Genomic DNA, 12,934 nt, shown 5'->3' on the forward strand with positions numbered 1-12,934 from the left:
GGCCAGGCTTCAGTCAACTAGACCTTGGTCTTCATCCTGTTCAGGGACCAGCCAGTGCACCTTCTTCTTCTAGGGCATGTCACAGCAAAAGGACTTCTCCAGAACCAGCCATTGGGTGGGAAGGGAAAAACAAAGCGGTCAGGGCCCTATCACAAACATCTTTCTGGTCTGGTGCATACAGAGTCCTTTAGAAGTCTAGACGAGGGGCAGCTGTGAGAAGTTGGCCTGGTATATGATGCTCACTAGTTCTAGTGATCACCTTGTACCATGCCAAGCAACCCTTATGGTGCAGGTTGTAAAGTCAACCTTATAGACAAGCTATCCTAGGGGTAGCATGGACTAAGCAGTCTTAGGCTAAACTCTGTAAAGGCATGTGAAGCAAGCTGTTTTACCATACACAATCCCTTGAATACCAAATGAAAGGACACCACACAGATATATATTGAAAATATATATAGATTTATTTCTACAAATAACCCTGATACTCTTTATGAGCACAGAAGCAAATGCGTTAAAACAAAACACAGTTTAAATACACAAAAGTTGCACAATTATGAATGAGCCCTAGGGGCCACCTAAACCATATACTAAAATAGTGGTATAAGAACCACTATGGGGAAAGTGAAGAGGCCTAGGGCCTGGGGAATCGCTGGAGCTGTTCGGGACTAGCAGTGAAGAAGTCGGGAAAGGCCCGCGGGACTCGGGTGCAGTGCGGAAAGTGCACGCTTTACCAATGCAATGTCAAAGGTGCGTAAAAGTTACAAAGTTAGTTAAAAAGGAACCTTCCGAGTGACCTAGAAGGATGAAACTTTAGACACAGACACTAGAGGTGTGTACCAGTGTGGGAACACCGGCGGAGCTGAGTTACCTCACCCACAGGAAGCGGGTGCATAGGGTCGAAGTAGTGTCGGGTTTCGTCACGCAGGTCGATGGTGCTTGGAGCTGAAGATGCTGCAGGCGACTCGATGTGAAGAGTTCCGGTGGATCCAAGGATGGATCTGAAGAGGTGAAGACCTGAAAGCAGAGGGGACAATGTTCAAAGTCACTAGCCAGTGACTACCGTGGAACCAGACTGGAACCAGGCAATGTCGGGTGCAAACAGGCGTCGAGGTGTAGCTTCTCTCTGCAGCCACGTGGACACGAGGGGTCGAGGACGCCCAGGAGTCGGTCACGAGCTGTCCCACGCAGGCTTCTCGCTGTTGGCGGTGTCGGCAACTTGATTGGAGCAAACAGGCCTTGGCTAATGCAAGCCACGCAGGAATCGAAAAAGGCTTGTTACTCGGACCAGCAAGGTCAGAGCAGGGGCTCCTTTCTACAGGAGCGAGGGCAAGTCTGGAGCAACCAGACCCACAGTGTAAGTTGAAGGTTTCGTCGCCAAGATGGCCGCTAGCCACGTGGCAAGTGGCCGGGATGGCACGTCGAGTGGCACAGTGCAAAAGGGCCCCACGCAGATCGTGGAGATGCTGGGGGGCTGATCTTCGGTGCAAGGGCTGCTCGAGGTTGGGGCTTCTCAAACCCCAAAGCACAGCGTCGAGGGTGCCTCTGATGCTGCGAAGTCAGCGTTTCGGGGGTCTTCCAAGAGGTCCGGTCCCACGTCTCTCGGTGCCTCCACGGGTCCCTTCTTTGCAGGGACTGTGGAACGGGCGGTGAGAAGTCTGGGAGTCTGGGTCTTGTCAGGCTCTGGGCTCGGGCTCCGGCGGGAGGCGGCGGCAAAGCAGACGTCGAGTTGCTGGTTGGTGCCTGTGTTCACCGGGTGGTCACTCCTTGGCCACAAGGGAGATTCTCTTCCGTCTTCTGTGCAGCAGAATGTCGAAGTCCAGTCTTCTTCTGTATTTCAAGTTGATTCAGGATGATCTGAAGTCTCAGGACACAGCTCCCACTCTTATTCGAATCTGGGGGGCCGGATCACCTACTAGGTCCCTCCTCTGGGTGGAACCAGGAAGGGGGGTGGTTACACCCCCTTTCCTTTGTCCAGTTTCGCGCCAGCACCGGTTTGAACTGGCCTATGCACAGGGACACCTTGTGTGCCCCAGGCATGTCTGATTCTATTCAGCCCTGTCCTACCCAATACACAAAATCCTGTCTGGAGTGGTGCTAGCACCTCCCCAGGCAGGAAACCCTTTGTCCAAGCTGCCCTCGCTGGAAGGACTCCCAGCAGCAGGAGGTCAGACTTGTGTCTGTGGTGGCAGCATCCATTTTGTGATGCTAAGGCTCTGTTTAACTTTAACCGGGGTTCAGGCTAGGTACATGTCGTGTCCCTCTAGAAGGGTGGAATGCTACCCCCGTCGCCAGAACTGGCGAGGGGGTAGTATTCCAATTCGTATGACACCTTACTCGACATGTTTTGATAAAGCCAAACCCAAGATAGCATTTAACCGCGAGGTTCATAATGCACTTAAGAGTATATGGCATGGCAATATCATGAAACAGCTAAAGGACATGGTTCCGAAAGCTGCAGACAGGCTCAGCTCATGCCAGAGCACCATCTCACATATTTCCAAGCACTCTGCCTCCAGGATTGATGAGGCCTTCCCTAGGAGTGACTGATAGGAACATATGTGTCCATTTTAGGTTAGGTATAGGCATACTACACCTAAGTAAGGGGTGGTTACACCGACTTACCCCAGCTGAGTGATCAGCCAGTTGTGTCAAATATGGAGGCCAGGCCAGGGGTGGCACAATACATGCTGCAGCCCCTGGTAGGTCTTGGAAGCACCTATGCCCTGGGTACCTGGGTACACTGTTACAGGGGCCAATAAGGTGAACCAGTTCCAATTGTGTATGTACCTAAGGTACATGGAGTCCATTTTAAGGAGAGAGCAATTAGCCTGGGGCCCTGAATAGCAGGATCCCAGGCCAACTATGTCAAAAACCAGCTAAACACCAGGCAAAAGGTTTGGGGGTAACCATAGTCAGATATCCACCTTGTCAGATATCCACCTTCCTACATAACCCCCCCCCCCCCAAAACGAAAGGAGATAAGGCTATCCTTGACCAGGTAAGCCTATATTGCCTAAGTGGCCATATAAGGAAGTACCAGCTCTGGCTTGGTTACCCCCTGTCTCATGGTCCACTAAGCAATCCCTCACCCTAAGGGTATCTGAGGGTCTCCACCATAGGGAATCTCTACCTGTGGTGTGTCTTTGCAAAGTTAAAGGCTGGTGTTGGGATGGAGTACTGAAGTGAGATCCCTCTGTAGGACTCCGCTTCCTCCAATCACTCTCCACCATGTGTGCCTTTCTTTCTTTGACTGAGTTGCACTGTGCTCTCAGGGTCAACCTCTGGCTACCTAAAGCTGGAGGCTGGGTCCCTCTTGTTGGCTTACTGGAGGGACAGGTCAGGTTTGGGGCCTTGGGGTCCCAGGTTTGGCTGTGCCCAACAGAATCCATCTGTGGGAGGTCCCTAACTACTTTTCAGGGGGCTCCCTCAGGAGTTTTTAAAGTTTTTACCTCACTAGGGCTACTAGTTTCGGTGCCCCTAATCTGTTGATGGGGGTGCTTTATTTGACAGGGGGCCCTTTGGGGCTCACTGTTCTTCTTGTCCTCTGCAGCCCTGGGCTGAGCAAGGCAAGGTAGAGAGGGGCAGGATACCTGCTCCAGACTGGTTCCCACCTGAGAAGGGTCCACTGTCATCAGAGGCTCTGTCAGGCCAGGCCTAACAACCTCTGGGACAGTTCCTTCATCAGGGGTAAGATCAGTTCCCTGAGGAGGCTGATCCTTTCCTAAAGTCTGGTCGGAGGGAGATTTCTCTTCCTCCTCAATGCTCTCTGTTTGTGTGGAGTGATCCATCTTTTCAGGCTTCACAACACATGTATCAATTTGAGTTTGGGCTGTGGCCATCACAGCCCCACCAACCTTTTCAGGAGGAGACTCAGTTTGGGTATGGGCTGTTACCATCACAGCCCTGCTAATCTCTTCAGGAGGGAAGTTAGCTAAAGATGGGGCTGAGGTTTGCTCAGCCCTACCAACCTTTTCCGGAAGGACATCTTGGATTGGGGCTGTAGCCATCACGGCCCCACTAACCCTTCCATGGAGATTTACCATTTTAGAATGGGTTTCTTGTTCCACCTCAGCCCAGGCTGAGATTTCTAAATCATTCCCCAGTAGACAATCTACAGGCAAGTTTGATGACACTGCCACTCTCTTTGGGCCAGTGACACCTCCCCAGCTAAGATTTACTACTGCCATGGGGTGATTGGTTTCTATTCAATCAATGTTGGTCACCTGATATGTGGCATCAGGTAAAAGTTGCCTTGAGGGGACTAGACATTCAGCCAACATAGTGATGCTAGCCCCTGTGTCTCTAAAGGCCTCAACTTTCAAGCCATTGATGAGGGGCTTCTGTCTATACTTGCTCAAAGTGTTTGGGCAAGCAGTGAAATTGGCAAACCCCATGCCAGTCTCATAGACAAGAGTATCTGAGGTAGGGGACCTGGTTAGGCCAGAATCCACCTGTCCTCCAAAAGTAAACCCACCCAGATTCCTGGGTGTGCTCCCACTTCCTGGGGGATTACTGCTGACAGTAACAGGAGGTGTTGGAGCTGGCTTTGGAGGTATATTCTCTTTATTGCCATTCTTGGGACAACAGCTGTCTGTTTTGTAATGCCCAACCTGTTTACAGACATGACAATAAGGCTTTTTCTGGGTTGAAGAAGTGTCTTGGGACCCACCCCCATCCTTGGAGTTTTGGGGCCCTGGGGAAGTCTTTTCCTTACTTTTATCCCCACCCTTCTCTTGAGGCTTGGTAGTCTCTTTCTTTTGGTCACCACCCTGGTTCTTAGGCCTGATCCTGGTTCTGACCCATTTGTCTGCCCTCCTACCCAATTCTTGTAGGGAGGTTAGATCAGAGTCAACCAGGTGCTGATGTAGAAGCTGATTTTGACAATTACTTAAGATTTGCTCTCTCATAATTAAATTATACAATCCTGTATAGTCAATAACCTTACTTCCCAGCAACCAGCCCTCCGGAGCCTTAGTGGCACATTCAACAAATTCAGACCAGTCCTGAGTCTGTGTCTTCTGGGTGTCTCTGAACATTAACCTGTACTGTTCAGTGGTTAAGCCTAACCCATCAATCAGAGCACTTTTCAGGACCAGGTAGTTTCTAGAATCCCCATCACTAACTGTGAGGAGTCTGTCTCGGCCTCTACCTTCAAAGGAGAGCCACAAGATTTCTGCCCACTGCTCCTGAGGGACCTGCTGTACTTTGCAAGCTCTCTCAAGTGCAGTCATCCATTTGTGGATATCATCCCCAACTTTGTAGGGGGGCACAATCTTACTCAGGTTTCTATTGTCATAGGACCTGTCTTTATCCTTAGGGATAGTGCTGCCACCAGTGGATTCTAATCCACTCTCTCTAGGCTGACTTGCTCTAGCAAGTTTCTCTTTGGCCAGGGCAACTTCTAGCTCTTGCCTCTGGATCCTAAGTTCAGCCTCTCTCATTTTGGCCTCATGTTCCCTTCTCTGAGGGCTAGTCAACTCCCTTCTGGAGTTGCCATGAGAACTTCTAGAAACATGGGAAGTATTGGACTCACCTGAGTGATTCCTCCTCCTCCTATGCTCCTGGTTAAGTCCATTTGGGGTCTGAATGGGTTGGACCCACCTTCAGTCCCAAATAAGCTTAGGTTAGCCTGGTTAAGCCTGCTGACTAACACCTGGCTATCTCTATCATCATCAGAATCACTTTCTTCTACCTCCTCCCCCCCTTCTTCTTCCTCAGGCTGAGAATTCCCAAGGGTCTGGTCTTCCTCATCTATCTGGATGACAGGGGCAGGGGCATCAGGGTTATCATCTTCAGTGGGAGATCCTCCATCTCCAGTCCCTGAGGGGCCTGGTTTGGAGTTCTTTAGAGCTTCAGACTGGTCTAACAGCTCTCTGAGGTGTCCTGCTGTAGGAGTAGGACCTGTTTTGATTCCTCTCATGGAACACAGTTGCCTCAGTTCCTTAAATGGAAAGATAGCAAATTTGGATGGTGCCCTTGGAGGGTCACTCTCAACAGAGGTTGTTCCAGTGGATCCCTCTGCTCCAGACATTGCTCTAGTGTGGTGGATGTGTTGCAATCTACCTACACTTGTGTTTTCCTACAAAACCTATCTAGTAGTTGTAGTCAGGGTGTGCTACTTCCTATCCTCTACAACAACTAAGTTCAGTAGAACTTAAGTATATCTAGTCTTGTTTTAGTGTACCTATCAGGTACCTGTATGATCTTTCAAATGATATTTTCAAAGATTGTAATGGTAAAACAACAGCAAGCTCAAATCCCAATCCGCTGCTCACCAATGTGAGAAGTTGGCCTGGTATATGATGCTCACTAGTTCTAGTGATCACCTTGTACCATGCCAAGCAACCCTTATGGTGCAGGTTGTAAAGTCAACCTTATAGACAAGCTATCCTAGGGGTAGCATGGACTAAGCAGTCTTAGGCTAAACTCTGTAAAGGCATGTGAAGCAAGCTGTTTTACCATACACAATCCCTTGAATACCAAATGAAAGGACACCACACAGATATATATTGAAAATATATATAGATTTATTTCTACAAATAACCCTGATACTCTTTATGAGCACAGAAGCAAATGCGTTAAAACAAAACACAGTTTAAATACACAAAAGTTGCACAATTATGGATGAGCCCTAGGGGCCACCTAAACCATATACTAAAATAGTGGTATAAGAACCACTATTGGGAAAGTGAAGAGGCCTAGGGCCTGGGGAATCGCTGGAGCTGTTCGGGACTAGCAGTGAAGAAGTCGGGAAAGGCCCGCGGGACTCGGGTGCAGTGCGGAAAGTGCACGCTTTACCAATGCAATGTCAATGGTGCGTAAAAGTTACAAAGTTAGTTAAAAAGGAACCTTCCGAGTGACCTAGAAGGATGAAACTTTAGACACAGACACTAGAGGTGTGTACCAGTGTGGGAACACCGGCGGAGCTGAGTTACCTCACCCACAGGAAGCGGGTGCATAGGGTCGAAGTAGTGTCGGGTTTCGTCACGCAGGTCGATGGTGCTTGGAGCTGAAGATGCTGCAGGCGACTCGATGTGAAGAGTCCCGGTGGATCCAAGGATGGATCTGAAGAGGTGAAGACCTGAAAGCAGAGGGGACAATGTTCAAAGTCACTAGCCAGTGACTACCGTGGAACCAGACTGGAACCAGGCAATGTCGGGTGCAAACAGGCGTCGAGGTGTAGGTTCTCTCTGCAGCCACGTGGACACGAGGGGTCGAGGACGCCCAGGAGTCGGTCACAAGCTGTCCCACGCAGGCTTCTCGCTGTTGGCGGTGTCGGCAACTTGATTGGAGCAAACAGGCCTTGGCTAATGCAAGCCACGCAGGAATCGAAAAAGGCTTGTTACTCGGACCAGCAAGGTCAGAGCAGGGGCTCCTTTCTACAGGAGCGAGGGCAAGTCTGGAGCAACCAGACCCGCAGTGTAAGTTGAAGGTTTCGTCGCCAAGATGGCCGCTAGCCACGTGGCAAGTGGCCAGGATGGCGCGTCGAGTGGCACAGTGCAAAAGGGCCCCACGCAGATCGTGGAGATGCTGGGGGGCTGATCTTCGGTGCAAGGGCTGCTCGAGGTTGGGGCTTCTCAAACCCCAAAGCACAGCGTCGAGGGTGCCTCTGATGCTGCGCAGTCAGCGTTTCGGGGGTCTTCCAAGAGGTCCGGTCCCACGTCTCTCGGTGCCTCCACGGGTCCCTTCTTTGCAGGGACTGTGGATCGGGCGGTGAGAAGTCTGGGAGTCTGGGTCTTGTCAGGCTCTGGGCTCGGGCTCCGGCGGCGGCAAAGCAGACGTCGAGTTGCTGGTTGGTGCCTGTGTTCACAGGGTGGTCACTCCTTGGCCACAAGGGAGATTCTCTTCTGTCTTCTGTGCAGCAGAATGTCGAAGTCCAGTCTTCTTCTGTATTTCAAGTTGATTCAGGATGATCTGAAGTCTCAGGACACAGCTCCCACTCTTATTCGAATCTGGGGGGCCGGATCACCTACTAGGTCCCTCCTCTGGGTGGAACCAGGAAGGGGGGTGGTTACACCCCCTATCCTTTGTCCAGTTTCGCGCCAGGACTGGGGCTGGAAAGCCCCAGCACCGGTTTGAACTGGCCTATGCACAGGGACACCTTGTGTGCCCCAGGCATGTCTGATTCTATTCAGCCCTGTCCTACCCAATACACAAAATCCTGTCTGGAGTGGTGCTAGCACCTCCCCAGGCAGGAAACCCTTTGTCCAAGCTGCCCTCGCTGGAACGACTCCCAGCAGCAGGAGGTCAGACTTGTGTCTGTGGTGGCAGCATCCATTTTGTGATGCTAAGTCTCTGTTTAACTTTAACCGGGGTTCAGGCTAGGTACATGTCGTGTCCCTCTAGAAGGGTGGAATGCTACCCCTGTCGCCAGAACTGGCGAGGGGGTAGTATTCCAATTCGTATGACACCTTACTCGACATGTTTTGATAAAGCCAAACCCAAGATAGCATTTAACCGCGAGGTTCATAATGCACTTAAGAGTATATGGTATGGCAATATCATGAAACAGCTAAAGGACATGGTTCCGAAAGCTGCAGACAGGCTCAGCTCATGCCAGAGCACCATCTCACATATTTCCAAGCACTCTGCCTCCAGGATTGATGAGGCCTTCCCTAGGAGTGATTGATAGGAACATATGTGTCCATTTTAGGTTAGGTATAGGCATACTACACCTAAGTAAGGGGTGGTTACACCGACTTACCCCAGCTGAGTGATCAGCCAGTTGTGTCAAATATGGAGGCCAGGCCAGGGGTGGCACAATACATGCTGCAGCCCCTGGTAGGTCTTGGAAGCACCTATGCCCTGGGTACCTGGGTACACTGTTACAGGGGCCAATAAGGTGAACCCGTTCCAATTGTGTATGTACCTAAGGTACATGGAGTCCATTTTAAGGAGAGAGCAATTAGCCTGGGGCCCTGAATAGCAGGATCCCAGGCCAACTATGTCAAAAACCAGCTAAACACCAGGCAAAAAGTTTGGGGGTAACCATAGTCAGATATCCACCTTCAGTCAGATATCCACCTTCCTACAGCAGCTTCCTGGCTCAATGGTGCCAGTATGTGTTCTTTCGGTGCACGGATGTGAAGCTAGGTGCAAGATTGTTCAAACTTAGTCATGAAACAAGGTCTTGTGGGAAGTTGTGGGAAGTTGAGGAACATTGCTCTTCTGTGTGACTTAACAGGCTTAAGGGTTCACTTTGCCCACTCTTACTAGAGGCCTGGAAATAAAATGCCATAGATTTGCACCTAGGGACACTGTCACTGGTAGAATTTGAGGCTCACCTTTCAGCTATTGCCATTCTCCCTTTCTTTCCCTGGTACTCTTTTTATAAGCTCATGCACTATTGCGGCGGTCACATTGTTTTTCACTCTCGATTGACTGATCCATGTTACAAGCCTCTTGATATCTTTTAATATTGCACACAAATTTTGCAAGCTGTGGTATCTTCTTTAGAATCATCGTTTACCCTAATGGATATTGTTTAGCGTCTATTGAAATCTTGTCCTCATCCAGAAAGAGGTGTATTCTGTGCTAGTAAGAGTAACGCATCAAGTCAACGATTCGCTTTCATGCATTTTATGTTGTAGGTTTAATCAGAAGCCAAGTGACAATTATGAAGATCCCAATGACGTGACTGCTATCCAAGTGGCGTCAGACAACATGGGTGACTTCAAACTGAAAACTGCTCCGAACTACTCTGTGCCAGAGCACATGCGCATGACGGCTGACAGAAAGAGACACCAACTCGCCAAGCTAGAAGAGCTGGTATGTAGTAATGTTGAACCAACCCCCTCCTTGCGTCTAGATATGGTTTTAGGAATGATGCTTGTGGTAGTCTTATGCCAAATCAATTTCAATGTAATCTTTTTTCGATTCACACAAGGTGTATCTTAAAAGAGTACAAAAAAACTACTGTTCATTAATAAACAGATATGATACAATAAAAATAAAGATATGCCAAATCCTTTTAGAAATTCTAATAAAAATAAAAGTGCTCTAGGATTGTAGAGCTTGTGTTTGGCTGAATAAGACAGGAAAAAAGCTGTATTTGTCCAGGATTGGAGTTTAGCTTGTGTATATTCTAATTATGCACTCATATAAGAAATCCCATTTCTATAGTGAATCTTTGAGGCAAATAACAAATCCTATTTGCGGTTCTGGATTGGTACACATGATCGTATTGGCAAACGTTGCCTGCTCATGGTGATCCCACCTCCATGGAGTCTGGTTGCTGAGGGGTCGTCTAAAGCATCAGCTCATATATTAAAGTCTCCAAGTACAATAAAATGTGAGTGTCTCGCTAGAAGTGAAGTTAAAAAATTGGCCAATATTTCGACAAAATTATTATTGCGAAAAAGTGGTCTATAGCATAGATTTCCCTTAATGACCTAGGAGTGCGTAACTTTAAGAGAGAAACCAAGACGTTCTGCAAGAGGAAAGGGATCCAGAGAGAGACTAGAGATGAAGATAGAATTGTTGGAAATATTCACCCAGCCACCACCATGATGACTATGCCAGGGGGATGGAAAGCTTTAAAGGTCTGAGGACAGGCATAAAAAAGTCAAAGCTGATCATCCCTGGCATCAAACAATTAATGATAAAAAGAGTAAATCTAGGTTAGGATTAGAAATTAGTTTGCAAACGTCAAACACATATTTGCCTCAATCATCAGTGTTAATCAAGGCACGTGTAAACTGGGGTGAGATCACTATCACGTTAGATAGAGTAGCATAATCCATTGAACCAGTATAATCAAATCAAGGTATCATTGACTCATCAGGCCTTGAATGTTTAGGAATAAGACCCAGCACTTGATATACAACTCCCTAGTCAGAAGGTCTAAATATTAAGTCAACATGGAACCGGAATCCCTCCAGCAGCATGTTCGCCTCAGTGTTCATCTGTATAACTGTGTCCTGTTTCTCTAACTGTATGTGTGTTGTGTAGGCCTCTGTGGGAATTTCTGGGTATGCATGTGTGTGTGAGAGACAAAGAATGGTTGCTCATATGTTTTTGTTTGTGTATCCTGGTGCCTGTATGGTCTGTGTGTGGAGGTGTATGAGTTGCTTTAGGTCAACGTGCATGTGTTCTGTACATATACTGACCTAATTGATATGGTGTACGTCTGTTTGTTTGTTTGCATGCATCACGGTAGGTCCAGTGGTATGTTTGTTTGCTGTGCAGGAGTTTATGTGCATCATCATCATCTGCTCAACACAATCACGAATGCCCTTAAGTAGCTTATCTTGCAAGGCTCGCACCAAACAACGGACCATAATCATGCCACCTCAGCGGACTTTCTATGCCTGATCCTAACATGGCAACCTCCTAAGAATCCAGTGTTTGCTGTTTTCTTGCCTTCAGCTGAACCCTGTCAGTAGTAGTGAATCCAGTAATCGCACAACTTGTGAGTACTTTGCTCATTCAGTACTGGTCTTCTGCCTGGCAATTGAAGGTTTTCAACCTTGAGTCCCATGGTATGAAATAACCTTTCTACATCTTTAAGATATTTTCTGAAAATTAATCTCCAAACTAAGCATAACAGCAGGGCAGCTTCTTCCATGCGTAGTGTCAAAATCAGCACGGCAACCTTCCTTCACATAACGTATAATGAACAGTGGAGCAGGGTTTCCCCTCACATCTTAAATCTCCTTCACTTTCCGCAAGATAGACAGTAGATAGCTTTTTCAATGTGTGATAACAGCATGAAAAGCAGCCAGAAACACCCTCCACACACATAAGGATGGAAAGTACCAAGCTTTTTCGATGAATGATGCAGTATGAAGAACAATGCATCCTTTGCAGATCGCAGGCGTCCTCCACAACCTCAGAATGGAAAGTAGCCAGCTTTTCCCATGTGTGATACAGCATGAAGCAGTAGAGGAACCGTCGTCCACACGCCTCAGATGTCCTCAACACACCTCAAGATAGATAGTAGCAAGGTCTTCAGATGTGTCATACAGCATGAAAACAGTAGAGGAAGTGTCCCCCACACACCTTAAGATGGACAGCAGTAAGACCTTCCCATGTTTGATACAGCATGAACAGCAGCAGAGGATTCATCCTCCTCCACACATCTCAGGCGTCCTCAACACACCTCAAGATAGATAGTAGCAAGGTCTTCCGATGTGTGATACAGCATGAAAACAGTAGAGGAAGTGTCCCCCACACGCCTTAAGATGGACAGCAGCAAGACCTTCCCATGTGTGATACAGCATGAAGAGCATCAGATGATTCATCCTCCACACAGCTCAAGATAGACAGTAGCAATCTTTTTCCATGTATGATACAGTATGAAGAGCAGTAAGGGCAGCACCCTCCACACATCTCAAGATAGACCATAGCAAGACATTCCCTTGTGTGATAAAGTATGAAGATCAGTAAAGGAACCATCCTCCACACATCTCAAGCATCCTTTGCTGATCTCCGGAATCCTCCACACATCTCAAGAGTCATCCACACATCTCAAGATGGACAGTAGCAAGACATTCCCATGTGTGATACAGCATTAACATGCAGTAGAGGAAGTGTCCCCCACACATCTCAAGATGGACAGTAGCAAGACCTTCCCATGTGTGATACAGCATTAACATGCAGTAGAGGAAGTGTCCCCCACACATCTCAAGATGGACAGTAGCAAGACCTTCCCATGTGTGATACAGCATTAACATGCAGTAGAGGAAGTGTCCCCCACACATCTCAAGATGGACAGTAGCAAGTTTTTTCCATGCATGATACAGCTTGAAGAGCAGTGAGGGAAGCGTCCTCTACAGACCGCTTTAGAAGCCCTTGGGAAAGCATTTGGCTCACATTCTGAGTTGCGGTCAAGTAATCCTCTACATGCACCATCATTGGCATAAGGGTAAAACCCATTTCTTGTCATGAGAAGCAGTATGTCATGCTTTCCCCATGCATATCCAAATTAGCAGTA

At 48.2% G+C, this 12,934-nt stretch overlaps 1 protein-coding gene across 2 annotated transcripts in view; it reads left to right on the top strand.

The window, feature by feature from the left end:
• Positions 1-12,934, top strand: part of CFAP44 (cilia and flagella associated protein 44) — a 969,845-nt gene that overhangs the window by 746,468 nt on the left and 210,443 nt on the right. For both annotated transcript variants that reach the window (XM_078656625.1, XM_078656626.1), the window contains one exon: positions 9,591-9,768. In XM_078656625.1, coding sequence (XP_078512751.1) covers positions 9,591-9,768 — 178 coding nt within the window. The remainder of the gene's footprint in view (positions 1-9,590; positions 9,769-12,934) is intronic.

This window comes from Lissotriton helveticus, chromosome 8 (assembly GCF_964261635.1).
Source record: "Lissotriton helveticus chromosome 8, aLisHel1.1, whole genome shotgun sequence".
In the NCBI taxonomy this organism is placed as follows: domain Eukaryota; kingdom Metazoa; phylum Chordata; class Amphibia; order Caudata; family Salamandridae; genus Lissotriton; species Lissotriton helveticus.